The sequence below is a fragment of the Nilaparvata lugens genome, chromosome 2 (assembly GCF_014356525.2).
Source record: "Nilaparvata lugens isolate BPH chromosome 2, ASM1435652v1, whole genome shotgun sequence".
Lineage (NCBI taxonomy): Eukaryota > Metazoa > Arthropoda > Insecta > Hemiptera > Delphacidae > Nilaparvata > Nilaparvata lugens.
In genome coordinates, this window is record NC_052505.1 from 61,944,453 (window position 1) to 61,960,793 (window position 16,341).

General features: G+C 32.6%; 1 protein-coding gene across 10 annotated transcripts; it reads left to right on the forward strand.

The window, feature by feature from the left end:
• Positions 1-3,248: 3,248 nt before the first annotated feature.
• Positions 3,249-16,259, forward strand: LOC111043741 (lipid storage droplets surface-binding protein 1). Of its 10 annotated transcripts, none has more exons than XM_039422366.1 (8): positions 3,249-3,567; positions 6,388-6,523; positions 10,582-10,767; positions 11,282-11,489; positions 12,592-12,764; positions 13,462-13,719; positions 14,904-15,014; positions 15,672-16,259. In XM_039422366.1, exons 2-8 carry the CDS (start codon positions 6,407-6,409, stop codon positions 15,966-15,968), a joined length of 1,350 nt encoding a protein of 449 aa, XP_039278300.1. In that variant the 5' UTR covers positions 3,249-3,567; positions 6,388-6,406; the 3' UTR covers positions 15,969-16,259. The 10 variants fall into 10 exon arrangements, with proteins under 10 accessions (XP_039278300.1, XP_039278299.1, XP_039278302.1 ...); XM_039422365.1 differs by having other exon boundaries at positions 3,474-3,823; XM_039422368.1 differs by lacking the exon at positions 3,249-3,567 and adding an exon at positions 3,670-3,823 and having other exon boundaries at positions 12,610-12,764.
• Positions 16,260-16,341: the final 82 nt, after the last annotated feature.

Here is a 16,341-nt window from a genome sequence, read left to right on the forward strand (position 1 = left end):
CGTGTGTTCTGCAGTGATGAATTATACAGAAATGAATTTATGAATACGTAGGTACCGTAGTTGCTCGAAGTGCCGAGGATGGACATATTAGTTTAAAATGCGTCCGCAACTTGTTTATAGCAAGAAATATGTAACATGGTATAGTTATGTAGCCTACATGTGAACTAGAAGTATGTGAATGTACCGGTAATGTAATGTAAATGTACAGGTTGTGACACTTTGTCTCCTCTGTCAATTTATTCCATATATTTTTTACTAAGACAATTCAATTTTATATATAATTTCATATGATTTTAGTGCTATACTAATATAAATATTTTTTTCTCTATCGAACTATGAATGTTTTGGATTCATTTATGTCGGATCATCTTGAAATTCTGAATATGTTTCATTTTGGCTAAGAGCCAAGGAGCTCCTAGAGCTCGGATTTATTTATTCTTCTTCTATGAGCAGAGAAGTGTTTTTCATGAGGAAAACTCCCATTACAGATGGAATTAAATAAAGAATGCATTTATTCAAATGCTAATTAATATATACCGGTAATTATTATTTAACGATAAATGTATTTATTTAGGATTTTCGTTAAATAATAATTAAAACTCCCATTATGCAGCAAACGTTAGTCAAGGGTTTGCATGTTTTTTCTCGCAAGAATTAATTTAAGATATGTGCATTTACAAATGAATAAATAAAACTAAAATCTTGCTCCACTCGACATACTTTGATCTTTGGTGGGGAATTTGAAAATTAAAAAAAAGTATTTTTCATTCCCGAAAGATGATTCACTTTATATTGTTGATTCGCAAAAAGTATAATTACAAGATTAAAATATTTCGCAATGTAATGAAATATTTTACAATGAATGAAAAAATTATTATTGATATTATTACAATCATTAATCGTGTGTTACGAAACTAAAGTAATCCTATCTCAATTGGATGATAAGTAATTGTATAATTGTCTGATAAATATTTTGGCACTGATACAATAGGCTTGATTTATTTATCATGACTAACAATAAATGAGAAGTGATAGCAATCCACAATTAAAATGCATGATTATGTCTAGCGCATGATCTAGTATTTATAATGTCATTGTTCATTTATATATTTGAACAATAAAAGATTATCCAGGCTTTAATCTAAGATATTCTACATTCTGTATAAAATTGATCACGCCGTTGCATGTGATGTAGATTCATATAAATTCTATTCATTGTATTTTTATCAACTCACATAAAAAGCGTGAAATCGAGTGATATAAATTCAAAATGATTGAACTGGAAGGTAGGCCTACTGTTCTCTTCAAAATGTATTTATAGTTTTTAAGGTATTTTACTATCCCAACAATTTGGGAGGTAATCAGAACTATTTAAATCAATTTTGAAATAAGTTTGAGTAAAGTAGCCTAAAGAACAATTAGCCACGCAATCAGCCTTTACTCTTTATGTTCTGAAAACGTGTGATTTGGTGCCGCATTTATAAACTATATTCATTTTATATAAAGACGTCCTTAGCCAAGTTTGGTTTGGTTGCCTTATAGCCAGCAGTCAGCTACTCGAGTCGTTATGTTTTGATTGGTTATTAGGCTACTTTTGTTTGCTAGGTACGGTATCCAAATCGAGTTCAACTATGAATCATTGATCAAGAATAATATATATAAAGCCCAAATTGTTCAACAGATTAGTCGTAATCAGTAAAGCCAATGCCATTCATCACATACCTACATAGGTATTTTTAATACCTACAAACATTCTTAATAAAAGTATTTTTACCGTATATATTTGGCAAATTGGATTTTAGTCAAAATTATAGAATTCCAATATATTTATCTAATTGACCGAGCGAAGTGAGGTCTAAGATTCAAGTCGACGGTTTGGCATTTCTCTTAATGTTTAAATGTTTATATGTTGCGCATTTACGGCGGAACGCGGTAATAGATTTTCATGAAATTTGACAGGTATATGTTCCTTTTTAAATTGTGCGTCGACGTATACAAGGTTTTTGGAAATTTTGCATTTCAAGGATAATATAAAAGGAAAAAGGAGCCTCCTTCATACGCCAATATTAGAGTAAAAATAAGACTATAGAATAATATTATTCATCGTAAATCAGCTGTCTAGTAGACTATAATACTACCCGTTCAAAAACATCGAACATCTTGAAAAAGTATCTTTCCATCAACGTTAGTAGACAGTTGACTATAATACTACCCGTTCAAAAACATCGAAAATATTGAAAATAATTATATATCTTTCCATCAATGTTGTAGCCAGTTGCAGCCAGACCTGATAACAGCGCTCACACTCCCAACCATATCTCACTGAAAGCCCTTCAATAGTCAGTGCTGGAAGATATTGCATTTTGGTGTATGAAATAGTCAATATCTATGATAATATATAATGTAAGACATGGAATATATGATTTAGAAATCTCTTTGAAAAAAAAATAATGGAAGTTGGATTTTATAACCATATAATAAAACTATTAACGATCCCAAGAGCATGGGCTACTTTCAAGAACCATAGATAAAAATGTAATTAATATTTTCAAGCAGATGCTCACAAGATTGTTTCTGAAGTCACGTTCCCCTTATAGTACTTGACAAGCTAAGAATTAGAGAAATGAGCTGAATGTTTTATTACAGTGACCCAAAGTGACCTGTACAAGTAATTATTATGCAGTTTCAACATCAGTTGCTGTAAAATTTCCACTACAGTTTTGATCAGTTCAGGAAATTATTAATTATAATATCTGTTGAGAATTTTAATAACCAACTATAAATAAAGAGATTAGAAGAGCTTGATTTTCTTCTCCTACTTACTTCTCCTCCTATTTATAGTGAGATTGAATTTAAACTGTCAGCATTGTTTGAATGATAATAATTATCGATGTTAAACGCAAATACTGAATCGCCAAGGACTTGCACTTTATTCTCCTATTTGGTTTGTTATAAATAAATAAATGATTATTACTCATGTTATAAAAATTGCTAGAATATCAAATTGCCATGGACCTTAAATTTATTCAGCTATTTAGTGGAATTCAAGCAATTAATTTACTCATAAAAATGAGTAGAGATTATTGATGATCACAGCAAACACTTATCTATTATCATCACATTTTTTTGTTTCGAATATTTTTCACTTGTGGAATGTTATGGATTTCACCAATGAAGCTGCTGCTCCATAGTTTAATATGTTTATAGGCTGATAATCTATATATTAGTGGGATTCACTTCAAATTGTTAGCATTTCTTATAAATGCCAGCAACGCTTCCCATTCTACCGATTCTTACCAACAGTGATTGTCACTAATATGATAGCTCATTAACAGCTCATTAGTGCTGCTGGCGATTTTTACCGTTCACTGTTACACTGTTTATGTTGCATGAAGAGATAACCTCAGCATTCCTTAGCATCGGCCAACCGCGTGAGGGGTATCAGCACACATCAACAGCAAGGCACACTCTTAACAAATTACAGTCATATCGAATCACAATAATTTGGAGCAAGCAAAGTGCATTTCTTACGAAGCAAGGGTGAACGCGTGGGCGTGGAAGATAGGGGTGAGTGACTAAAAGAAATAAAGAGGTGTGAGAGAGAGAGAGATTAAAAGGGGGGGGGCAGTGGAACAACAACTCTCATTCATATAACTCGTGCACTAGTCGGGCTTCTGATAAGTAGTATACAAGAGAAGAAAATAAAAAAGGAGACCCAATAACAGAAAAGAGTAGGCTACTCTGCTAATCTCTTCTACCGCTTTAGTACCGTAGTAGTGCTGTGCTTAGCAACACGTCCACACATCATTAACTCTGAAATCAGGTCTGTAGAAAAGAGTTTAGATTTTAGGTGCGCAATTCTTTCTCAATGTAATGATATAGTCATTTTCGATGGTTCTTATGTTCTAATAATGCTTTTCAACTGAATGTTGGGTGTGTCTGACAGATTATGATAAATTCATGATGAGAAGGTTTGGTACAGAGTTTGTAATCAGGAGACCTGTCTCAGAAATAAATTTACATAGTTTTGAGCTCTGAACTCAATTTTACTAAATAAAAAAATCCGAGTCTTCATATTATACGTAACTAATAACTCCACCCTTACAACCAATGCGGTTTTTTATGGTACGCGCCAGTAAGCCGTGCCGGTACTACTTGGGACAAAAAATAGAATAATCAACGGGAACCTATCGAGTCAATTTGGAAAATTATGAAATAATACAAAATATGTGAACTAGAATGTTGTGCGCTTCAATAATATTCCCTAGAATATTGAAATCTGTACAAAATTAAATGCATACAGTAGGTCAGTTAGTTAGCAAATACTTCCTTCAGTAAAGGTTGACATAACTTTTAAGAAAGCACAAAGTTAGAAACAAAATAAAAATTTGAACCTTCTCAGACAAATAATCTTTGTAATCTTATCTTATAAACGATGGAGCGAAGGAGATCTTGAAATTTCTATTAGTCTGATTTTTCTAAAAATATTATTTGATTATTAGCCAACTTTAATTTGAACAACATGTAGATTATTTATATTGATATCAATTCATCATATAGGTAGACTAATCAAAATTATCTCCCCAACTCATAACGCCAGTCTCCAAGGAGAATATAGAAGTTTGAATATTATGCTTTGAAATATTCTTTTAATTCATGAATTCTAAAATGCAAGCAGTCTCATGCTTTCTCCTCCAACCTAACAATAATGTATTTTCTCAATAGAACTCAATTGAATCATTTCAAAAACATTACTCAGGGTAGAAGAGTAGTTTACGCTAAAGGTTGTTATAAACTTATAAGTGAATAACATATTTTGAAAAAATATTGAAAATCGTAGGCTAAATTATTTAATAAATCGATTGTAGAACATTTGTATTTGGTCTTCTAAATTTATTCACTTATACACGATTTCATTCCAATATAATAGAGAATTGTTATGAGAAGGCATTGAGATCGATATTTTGATAAACAATAAACTGTCAAAAAACAATAATCCAATCAATATATTTACAGTGTCTTGATAAATAGTCGCCTGAGCTTTTTAAACCCACTTCCCCTATACTATAGACTGCCAATGTGTGGACACTCATGTACGGTACAATAATCATCAATTTAATAGTATCTATGTTTTGTATTTTCAAGGTTTCTTAAGAATTAATCTTTTTTTGCACAGCAGAAAAGAAATGTACTGGGAAAGCAAGGCTCAATTTAATTGAATGGGAAATTTGATAAAACTCCATTAAAATGAGAAATTGTGCCAGATTTCGCTCAATCTCACAGGATAGAAGCAAAACTAAGTAGTAAAATAATAATAATATTAATTGGTAGGCCTATTAATAGTTGAGAGGTTACTATGACACTTATTTTTTGTACCGAATTTCAGAACTGAAGTAAATTACATTTTTAATTTTAGAATAAAAAAAAAATTAATCGTAATATTTATTTAGTTTGTAGAGTGTTTTAAAATACGCTTCCAAATATTTATTGAGATATAGCCTACCTACTGTATCCAAATATCCTATTGTTCACGACGGTCCAATAAAGTCTTTAATATTGAATTTAATTGAAACTAGTCAAAAAAATGAAATTTAATTTAAAATTTAAATCAACGAGTATCAGCAAAGCGAAAAATAGTTGAAACTACCAATACTGTGACCTATTGTTTGCAAGAGAATATTATATTCAGAAATTTGTAGTCACAGAAAAAAGATGATTATATCAGAGCTGTCAGGTGGAATTGAATATAATTATATGGACTTTGATTCAATAATTTGGAGGGAATTTGACTGCTCATCTCATCACAAATTCCAACTGAACCGAAACAATATTTCAATTCCAAACTGTTTTCTAACGAGTTAACTTACATTAGCAATAATGTTTTCCAACACTCGACCCGAGCCTGATTGGGGGAACTTTGATCGTGTGCTGGTGTGACCCCATGCCAAGAAGTTATCTCAACTGATGGCTTTGATCTCCAAACTTCTACAATGAGATTCACTTAGAGCTGACAGCATTTTATACATAGATAACATCATTATTTGCTTCCCATGATTCAACCAATGCTGAGGAGGAAAGACTGGCACCGCCCATTCTGGCAACACTGGTCAGTTGGAGTTGGCAAATGTCGACACACCATTCTTATTTTTCCTCCCCTTCCACAGTGCAATCTAGTAGATATCACATATCTTTTATAAGTGGCGCGGGATCATCAAACTTGCAGTCGATAGTGAATTGAAACAGTGGCATTTGAACAGAGGACCAGTGAGCACAAGAGGCTCACCTCACATAGTTTTCTACTTTACTTCATTTTGTCTAGTGAATAACATATCTTTGGTTTCTAAATAAAAGTTTGATCAAAGATTTTCTGTGTTATTTTTGGAAAAGGACTGGCTGTTGAGTGACAATGAAGCCCAACTTCCAGCAAGACTTTCCGCACCTGAAGTCCGTGAATCGCCTGTCCAAGATTCCTGTTGTCGAAACCGGCTACAACTATGCTACTGCTATCTACGACAGACTCAAGGTGAGCACATTACTATATCTATAGAAGAGCTGTCTTTCAGCAACTACAAATTGAATTGATTCAGGAAATAATACAACAATTGAAAACTGAATAGCAATAAAATCTATATAGTGTATTATATTTTTATAATTCCATTTAAAAAAAAATAGAATGAACATCAGCACAAATTTCCAGATTAGACTGGAAGATATCACATTACTCAAAACGTATGCTTGTATGATTCATAGTCCACAGTAGTTATTATCTTGAACCAGGAGAAATTACATTTTTTTGGATGAGGAACAGTAAAGTACATAGAAACTTGAGAGGCTGAAAAGGCTATGTGAGGTATACTGAGTGAAATAATTCCGGTAAAACAGAACGTGAATACGTTTTCAAATTGCAGTAAAATTAGGAATTGATTTATAAAGAATTGTAAGCTGAACTATTAGCAGAGAATAGCCATAATAGATTGGTTATTCTACGCAATTAGTGTGATTATAACATAAGAGTTAAAAAGCTTATAAATTTGTTTCTTATTTAACAGAACACAGAAAAATATAAATTTGATAAAGCAATATAGTATCGATTCAAATAAGATTAAAAAAGTAGTATTTTCTTCAAATGATTTTAGTTGTAGTTTTAATTATCCAAGTCTTGCCAACAAGACTTATTCTAGTCTTTGCAACCTCATCTTCCAAAGTGAGGTTGGGAAGACTGTTGGAGTATAAGATAACAAATAATTTCGAGTAAAATGAGGCATAAAACAATTTAAAAATAAAAATGTATGTTTTTCTGCAAGTTGAATGATACGAATATTGTTCATGCGATAGATGTAATGAATATCTGTTTTGAGAGAATGTTAAATGGAGTTTACAATCTCTTTAAAAATGTAGTCTACATGATTGCAACAATCTTTCAAAACATTTTCAAGGAAATAAATTATTCCGAACCATGATGGAAAATTACAAATCATATTTTTTATATTGGGAAGAATGAAATATTATTTAATATTTTCATACTGCATAAATGGGAGTGAAAAATATTGATGTTACAATGGTTCAACTTAACTAGATTAAATAGAATTCTGTTTAAAAATATTTATCTCGATCTGATCCGTTCTTTCAAAAAAAGTTCCTAGATTCATAAATTCATCAAGATATGATATTATATAAACTTGAAATCAAAGTTAGTAATTCTATTTTGAAAAACTGATTAAATTCTATTTCAAATGAATTTTAGCACATAAAATTAACAGGCCATTCTATTGATCATATTCTCCAGAACACTTTTATAATTTTAATTTTCAAATTAATATAGAACCCGTTTAGAAGACATTAAACAGTTGTCACTTCTTGAAAAAAATCATGTACCGTACCAAGTATTACTCAAATGAATTTTAAAATGATTCAGATGATAGTTTTTCAGTTCTCCAAGTTTGGAACAGTATTATTCGGAAAGATAGCATATTTTGTTACAGTTCATCAACCGTTTCATTCAAGTTTCCACTTTGGCTTTTCCCCCCAGTTGAGCCCCATTTAACCTTGACAATCACAAATCCATCACATGTTATCCTGCGATGAACCCGGCGACCTTATTTTATATGGCATTAGTTCTATTGCTTCACAGCTAAGCATGAATTTGTCGGATTTTCTTTGGAAAAAATTTTATAGAGTGATTGCCTAATCTTTATCGGCGTTTAATATGTGTAAACTTTGAACTTTTGGTCGGCAGGCGCAGGCCTACCTATTTCCGCTCAGAATATTGATTGTATTCTATAAAAAGCATCAGGCAACTCCAGATTGGCTTTATTCTCATTATTTTACACGAGACTTGCCACGTAAGCTAGTTTGTATTGTAATGTTGTGGCTAATTTCCTGGATCTCGATTGCTGATGGAAAGTCGAATCATCATGATTAACAATCATGATTCTATGCTAATCATTTTGCTTATTAAAATGATAAAAATGATTAACCGTCTACAGAAGTATTATGGACATTTAGCAAAATTCATAATGATAGGCCTAGAAATTGATTACCTATATCAAACCAGATGAATTAAATCTTTTTATTTGAATATAGCTAAACAATTTCTAGTTTATGGTGACTTATCAAATACAAATATTTCTTGTTCAGTTCTTTAAACAAATAAATTTGAAATTATATTATATTTAATGAATTTGGAGTAGAAATTGGACTAATATAAAATAAGCACTACATTATGAGTAATCTTTTTTACGAAATATTTTTCAATTATGTTCAACATGTCAACATCATTCCAAATTCATTCCATCATTAGCATTTGAATGAATGCAATTATATAATTTATTTCCATCTCCAATATATTTTTTACTATCACAGTTTTTCTCATTAAAACACTTCAAAGGATCCAAAAAATCGTCCGTCAATGTAGTAGCCAATACAATATCAGGTACCTACATTATTGAATGTATAAATTTTGATTTTGATAAATAAATTTGACGATTTATATGAATAAATGAAACTATTGGCCGTAATAATTCAAATATAAATTATATAACTGAAATGTATGTTTGATAGGTGCTCAGTTCGTTCTCAGTATCCAAGAAGGCCCTACTGGTACGTACCAGTTTATCATCAATATGAACACTGTTAGAACAGGTGTTTCAGAATTGTTTCATGATGAGATAAAAACAGAAAAATATTGTCTATTGAACTAAAATATTGTTATTAAAACAAAATCTAGGTTCAAACTCTCAAAGACTCCCCTTCCACTGTACAGATTAAGTCGATGTAAAAAATCTTTTATCATAAATATCACGGAATTTAATTTATTTGAATAGCTCTATCAATAAAGAGGGAAATAACGTAATAATGTACCTTTATCAAGCTTTAAAAATTGTTCAGTTTTTATGACTCTCAAATCAAACTACAACTGATGATGATGATGATGCTTATAAAATTATTATTATGCCTCTTGTGCATTGAAACCTAGATTGTGTATCAGCATCAAACCATTCCAGTAGAACAGACAACATAGCGTTGTGTTTTCATTCAATTATATCACTAGAAACCCCTGGGTTGAAGAACTCGCTCATGAACTCTTGTACTGATCTCTGAGATCCGCTACTTGTAATTATACCGATTTGGTGAGAATTATTATGGAAACAGCTAAATATATCTCTTACAAGTATGATATTACAGTACAGGAGTAGGTTCCATGGGAATCCTATTCCAATTGAAAAAAAACTTTCTGTCGCTTCAAAACTTTCGTCCGCCATCTTGGATCCGTCATATGAATCCAACTTCATTTCGAATCCAGCTTCATTTTGAATCAAACTTCATTTTTTCAAATGGGTGGTCATGTGATACATGATTTCGATACAGTTTCAAAGGAAAATGGCAAGACACGCATATCGATATCTCAAACCGTTTCAATGATCTCAACATTTGAAGGTACTAATAAACAATACAAAAATGAAATTAATGAGTAGGCCTACGCTACCTATACATTGAATAATCAAGTGTTGATGAACACTAATAGTAGCTTCTACTCACATTTCAACACTTTGAACAAAAAAATGTGTCATAGTCACAAGTAGTATTAATTACGTGTATGTTACAGACAGGCAAACAGACGTTAACAGAAGCGAGCTAATATAGAACTTATAAATTAATGTTGTGTATTATTCAGCTGAAATCACGTGTCGGCGCATAAAGTCTGACAGTCTGTGTGACAACTGCCAAATAATAGCATCAGCTTCTTTAAATGAATGGAAAAATTACAGAAATAACATGCAAATTATTCCTGCTGACTGAAATCAAAACAATTCTATTTCTTATGCACTTTCAATGTTATTTTTTTATATCCTAAAAAAGTTCGAAGGAGAGAGTCAATTTCGTGGTCCAACGAACTTGACCTGTAACAAGGTACGAAGAATTCGTGTTCAAAATTTGAAGCTGATTGATCAATTCTCTCCAAAGTTCTTTTCGAACATACAAACAGACAGAAAACGACTTTAGGCTCTAGTAAGTCAAAAGTGAGAACTTCGCTAACGCTTGTTCAACAATAATTTATAGCTGAATCTGTTTACCATGCAGAGATCAAACAGTCTGGTGTCGTGGGGTCTGACGTCGGCTGAGGCCGGAGTGCTGCTAGCATTGGAGATCACACTGCCAGCTGTGTCACTGCTAGAATCGCCCATCCATACTGTCGACGACCTGCTCTGTCGCAGTCTCGACATCGTCGAGGAACGAGTGCCAGCCATTCACTATCCTCCACAAGTGGTGAGCTCAAAATACATCATTTAGTTAGTCTCAGTCATTCCATCAGTGCTGAAATTATGAACCGTTAAAGTACATTATATCCAATAAAGGATTAATTAAATCATAGAAATATCTATTAGGAATTATAGGAAAGTTATCATTTAATGAAGAATGTTTTCATTTTATTTTATTGAGAGATTTTTTATGTTTGCTGATATGATGAGATGTTAAAGAGAAAAGTGTCCAATTTTCATGAAATGTTTCACGTTAAGAAACCATTCTTTAGCAAGTATTATCTCAAACAACCACTGAAGGGTGATTGACTCAATCCAGCATGAATGGGAAGCATTGATGCCATTTGTTGAGGAATATCCTACTGGCAAATTAAAGTGAATCTCTCTACAGTAGTATTTTCTTCATGCGAACTCGTACAGCCAGAGCACCAACTTACTTTACGAGTAAGGTACTTTCAACTATTTATTGATTATATTCATATGAATTATTATATCAGTGTCATGGATATTGATTTTGTCAGATTTACACTCGAACCAAGGACTACGTGAGCGCGACAGTGGTGCAGCCTGTGCTGAAGAGAGCAGACTCTGTGAAGCAGATCAGCCTGAGCAGCGCGACCAAGTACAGGGAGTTGGCCGCCGTCAGACTGGACAGTGCGCTCAATGTCGCCGACAAGTACGTCGACAAGTATCTGCCTGACACCGGAGACAACCCACAAGATGCAACTGGTCAGCACTCCCACCTTACAAAACTCATATGCATTCAGTATTCAAGAGAATATTACCTTCTTGATGATAGATCGTTCATAGTATTTGCTTCTTCCTAGCTTATGCTACATATACTGTATACATTTAAAATCACTTATTGAAAAATTCAATTTAATTGAGCCAGAATACTTTACAGCTATCCATGTCAACAATTTATCGTGTCAATTATATCGGCAGTGAAAAGTACGAACATTTAGAAAACAATTTTTATTCTTTCCATTGACAAGATTATGTAATTATTAGAGTATAATTTAGTTTACCTCAACTGTTTCTATCGAGTGTTTCATAAAGGACGGAACACAAAGTTAAATGACAAAATTTATTGCATTCAATATGGGTATATTGCAGTTGACTTGATTTCTTATTACAGTAGAAGTTGATTACAGTAGAGTTTAGTTTTTCTCTCCCGATCTGTGCTCCATTGTAAAAATAATAAATAAATAAAGAATGTAGAATTGATGACCAGTTGTAAGAAATTTAATAATCAAATGGATATTGTCAGCTTATTAGGAACTGCAGTATGAGGAAACACTATTCGTAAACTTTGGATTGCGTGCTTATATTAATGAAACACCGCTTACTCGAACATTTTATCTTCTAAATATTTTTGTTTCAGAAAAATCTGTCCAAAACTGTAAAAATATGTACATACAGTATACAATAATCATCAATTCAAAGGACTGTGTAGTCCTACGATTGTTCTGGAAGAATTTGTATCTTAGTTCTGTCCTCAATTTCATTGTGAATAGAAGAAGACTCACACCTAATAACTGTAGTCTTTTTTGTTCTTGTAAGTTAGTCATATCCCACATATTTATTTGGAGAGAAACACAAACATATTTGAAAACCTGTGGTGTCATTTTCGATGGTGGGTTCATTATTTTACTACATTTCACCTAACACTGTGTCTTGAAATGAATAACATCTTGTTTTTGAATAGTCTGTATAGACATTGAAAATGTGTCTACGTTCAAGAAAACACATCTTAGTTGATACGGTACCTGTTGTTAACATTGGGAATTATAGATAAATGAATGAAGAGTGATGAACTTGTGTTGAACAGACAGTGTGGTTGATGCAGAAGGCGAGAGCAAGGCGGCGCAGACCATCCACCACGTGAACCGGTTCTCGCGCAAACTGCAGCGACGCCTCACCAGACGAACCATCGCTGAGGCCAAGGCGCTCAGGCAGCAGAGTGCCGACACACTCCAGTGTCTCATCTATCTCGCCGATCTGGTACATCTTCCACTTCCATTCTATCAAATAATTTATTTATGAAATTTTAATTTAATAATTTGAAAATTTCCAAATTAACATTTCAATTTTACATATTTTTGGATTAAAATAGTATTTTTCCAAGAATAAAAAATATCTACAATAAAAAACAGTATATAGAAAGAATATGAATACACGAAGTGTATGAACGATACATCATATTGATAATGTTTTATAATTTAATATTATTACACTATGAAAACTATGAATGCTGCGAATAATCATTGTATTTCTGCTCTGTCAACAGTAGGGAAGCGCTTGTGTGTTGGGAGAAGGGTAAAATATTTACAAACCGTTTAGAAAAGTGTAAAGAACAATCCATCGAATTGGTGAAGAATCAATATTCACGATTAATAGCCTATAGTAGAAAAGGAATAGAATACTGCAAATAAATTGTCAGCCTGCCAACACACAATATTCTCTTCTGTTGAATAGTAAGCTACAGAAATAATATCTTACAAATTTATAGAAAATACATGAAATTGATAAAAACTTATAATTTACCATCAATACAGTGTATAAAAAACAACACAATTCTGCAGAAACATTGTCTCCTTGAATTAAGCAGGAGTTAGCTAATATCGACGCCTCCCAATAAAAAGTTTCGGATAATAATAATTATTATGTGCAACGACTCATTACTCACACTGTGTGACAGCTGGCTCGCGACCCGAAAGCGTTCATGGAGAAGGCTCGGACAATGTGGGCGCACCTGAGCGAAGACGAGCCTGAGAACCAAGTGCCTCCGGCCAACCTCGAACAGCTGATCGCCATGTTGACGCGTGAGGTGGCGCGTCGAGTCGTGCATCTTGTCAACTTCACCGGCGCCACAGTGGTCAGGATGCCGCAGCGCATAGGACACACACTACACGTCGCTGCTCATCACGCCAATGTGCTCACCGACTATCTTCTCAAAGTATGTCAATCAACATCATTTAGCTTTTCTGTTTCATTGTAGTTTTGTTTTCTATGTATTGTAATATATAAAAAAAGAAAGATAATGATGTATTTAGTAGGGTGCGATGTATAAAAACGTTAACAGAGGAAAACTAAACAATTAATTAAAAATTATGTTATGTTCTCTGATAAACAAATGATAATAAAATGTCATGTATGACAGTATATTTTTTGGGTGTTGTGTATAATTTGGTTGATTGATGTGTCAATCCAAATTACTCTATTTGAAAATGTTCAGAAATTTGAGTCAAGTTAAAAGTTGTAATTGATTACATTTGTTGGACAAAATTGCAGGCCTACTATTTTAATTGACTAAAGCCCTGTTACACAAACATTCTATGAAATTCAACCGTGACCAAGAGCTGATTTAATACCTCTTCCGCACTCGTGGCATTTAACCGTCATTTTATCATGGTTCAAATGTAATAGCCTTTTGTGCAACAGGGAGAAATTTGTATTCAATTCACCATAGAACAATCACCCTCAAAGAACAATATTAAAATAAAATACACAAAATATGAACAATTTACTTCTTCAATCAAAAAGTAAAAATTGAAGATGTTTTTCATATCCGATATCGAAGTTTCTCCAATAGAGTTTTGAAGATCAATAAACTTTAAATTGGTTTGATGCTACCGGTATCCTATACCGGTAGTTAATATTCTCAAAGTAAATGACACTTCCCACTAGTCAATTTGATACTACTTACCGTACTTTCTTATAGGTTCAACTTTGATTGCTGAGAAACTATTTTTTTTTCATTCATCGTACTAATAATTGATGCTGTTTGAAAGCTCAACTTGCATTTAAATTAATGAGGGATTCGATTTCACTCACCGTACAAATTTGATACTGTTTAGAAGTTCTGCATTTTAATATTAATGAACAATTAAATTTCATCCATCGTTCTTAATTTATACTGTTTAGAAGTTTAATTTTTATTTTAACTGATGAGGAAACAATTCAAAACAATCTTCACCTGATATTTTCAACATGCTCATCTCAAGTTACGTGCATAGGTATTTTTGACCAGTATTCTTCTCTAAGATGAATAAGAGGCTCTTCTTCGAGAGGTTTTATAACTCTAATAGAAACTCCACCATATTTACAGATCATTCCAAAGATTTTTGTTTTCATTTTCAGACAGTCCACCTGGAGAGTATGAAAGTCGCCACAGTGGCTCAGGCCAAATTACAGTACGTTAAAGCTCAAGAAGTAGTTAACCAACTTCAAGTTTTCGGAATAAAGCTACTGGTAAAAAACAATAATAATTTCAAACCGCTTCAAATTGTAAAACACGCAAATAACACAGTTATTAGGCTCACCGTTTGCTTCAATTTATAATAATTTGAATAAGTACCTAAAAGAATAAATTAGACGATGATATGAACTATTAAATGAAGTAAATTTTAGTACGTTTTACTGTACAGGCTATTGTGAAACTTATAAGGGAATAGATCAGATCACATTTCATCAAGTCGATCTCTTTGATTTTTTCGTCGCTTTGTATATTGCATTTGGATACATTCTATTTGAGTTCATCCTCGCTACTCGCTTTTGGCCCTGAATAGTTTTCTAACTCACCATATAATAATATAACCATGTTCCAACATTAATGCCTTGTAGATAACTAAAAAAATTCAATTTTTTCAAGTAACAGCTAAATGAAAATGAATTTCTAATAGTGAGATTTACTTTCAACTTCAGCATTCCTTGAAAATAACCATTGTTTTCTATGCTGACAGTATAAAGTGAATCTTAACATTGAGTTTGAAGATTTTAGCATTAAATTGGACAAAACTTACAAACCTAAAATGTTATATTCAAACCAAGACTCGTATTTCATAGTTTGAAGAAAATCAACAAAATATGACCTTTGAATTACATTGTACTCCTATTTCAATATTTCAGGAGAGGATTTTGTCTCAGATAAACTCATCAGCAGACAGGATACATCCGAAGCCGCAACCAAGACAGATCAGCCACAGCCACAGCCATCAGCACTCCCACTCCCACAAATCGCCAGCCGTTGTCAACAAGAAAGCCGCCCTTCAAATCCCGCCGCAAAACAACATCCCCGCCCAGATGAGCAACAACGAGAACGACTCTCAGTCCAACAACCACACCAACTCATCTGGCTCAAAGAAACACAAAAAACATGAAATCAAACAAGACACTCCACATGTCATTGAGGAGGTTGTCAACTAACCAAATTGAATGTTAATTAATTTTTAGCTAGCTAATAGCATTGCATTTTAGATTGTACACGAATATTATGTAATTTCTTTAACTGTAGCCTATTCGAAGTTGTAACTGGATAGACTGATGATAGAAAAACACTAATTCTAGGTAGGCCTACTTTCATTTTCATACTAATTCATATCGACATCACTTGTTTAACTGAATGTACTTAATTCTAGGTATAATATTAATTTGAAATGAATTATTTCTACAATCTTAGATTTATTATTTCTTTATGAATAAAAGTAAAACAAATAAGCGTTATTTCAATTGAGATATCCTTGGTAATTCTCTGATTTTAATGGAACAAATATGAATATTGTTGCAGCATAAAAATTTC

What these genes read in the sequence shown, in the direction of transcription:
- LOC111043741 (XM_039422366.1), top strand. Translation starts at nt 6,407, where the DNA reads ATGAAGCCCAACTTCCAGCAAGACTTTCCGCACCTGAAGTCCGTGAAT. An exon ending in CTATCTACGACAGACTCAAG is followed by an intron (nt 6,524 to 10,581) that starts GTGAGCACATTA and finishes TTTACCATGCAG; the next exon opens with AGATCAAACAGTCTGGTGTC. An exon ending in TTCACTATCCTCCACAAGTG is followed by an intron (nt 10,768 to 11,281) that starts GTGAGCTCAAAA and finishes TGATTTTGTCAG; the next exon opens with ATTTACACTCGAACCAAGGA.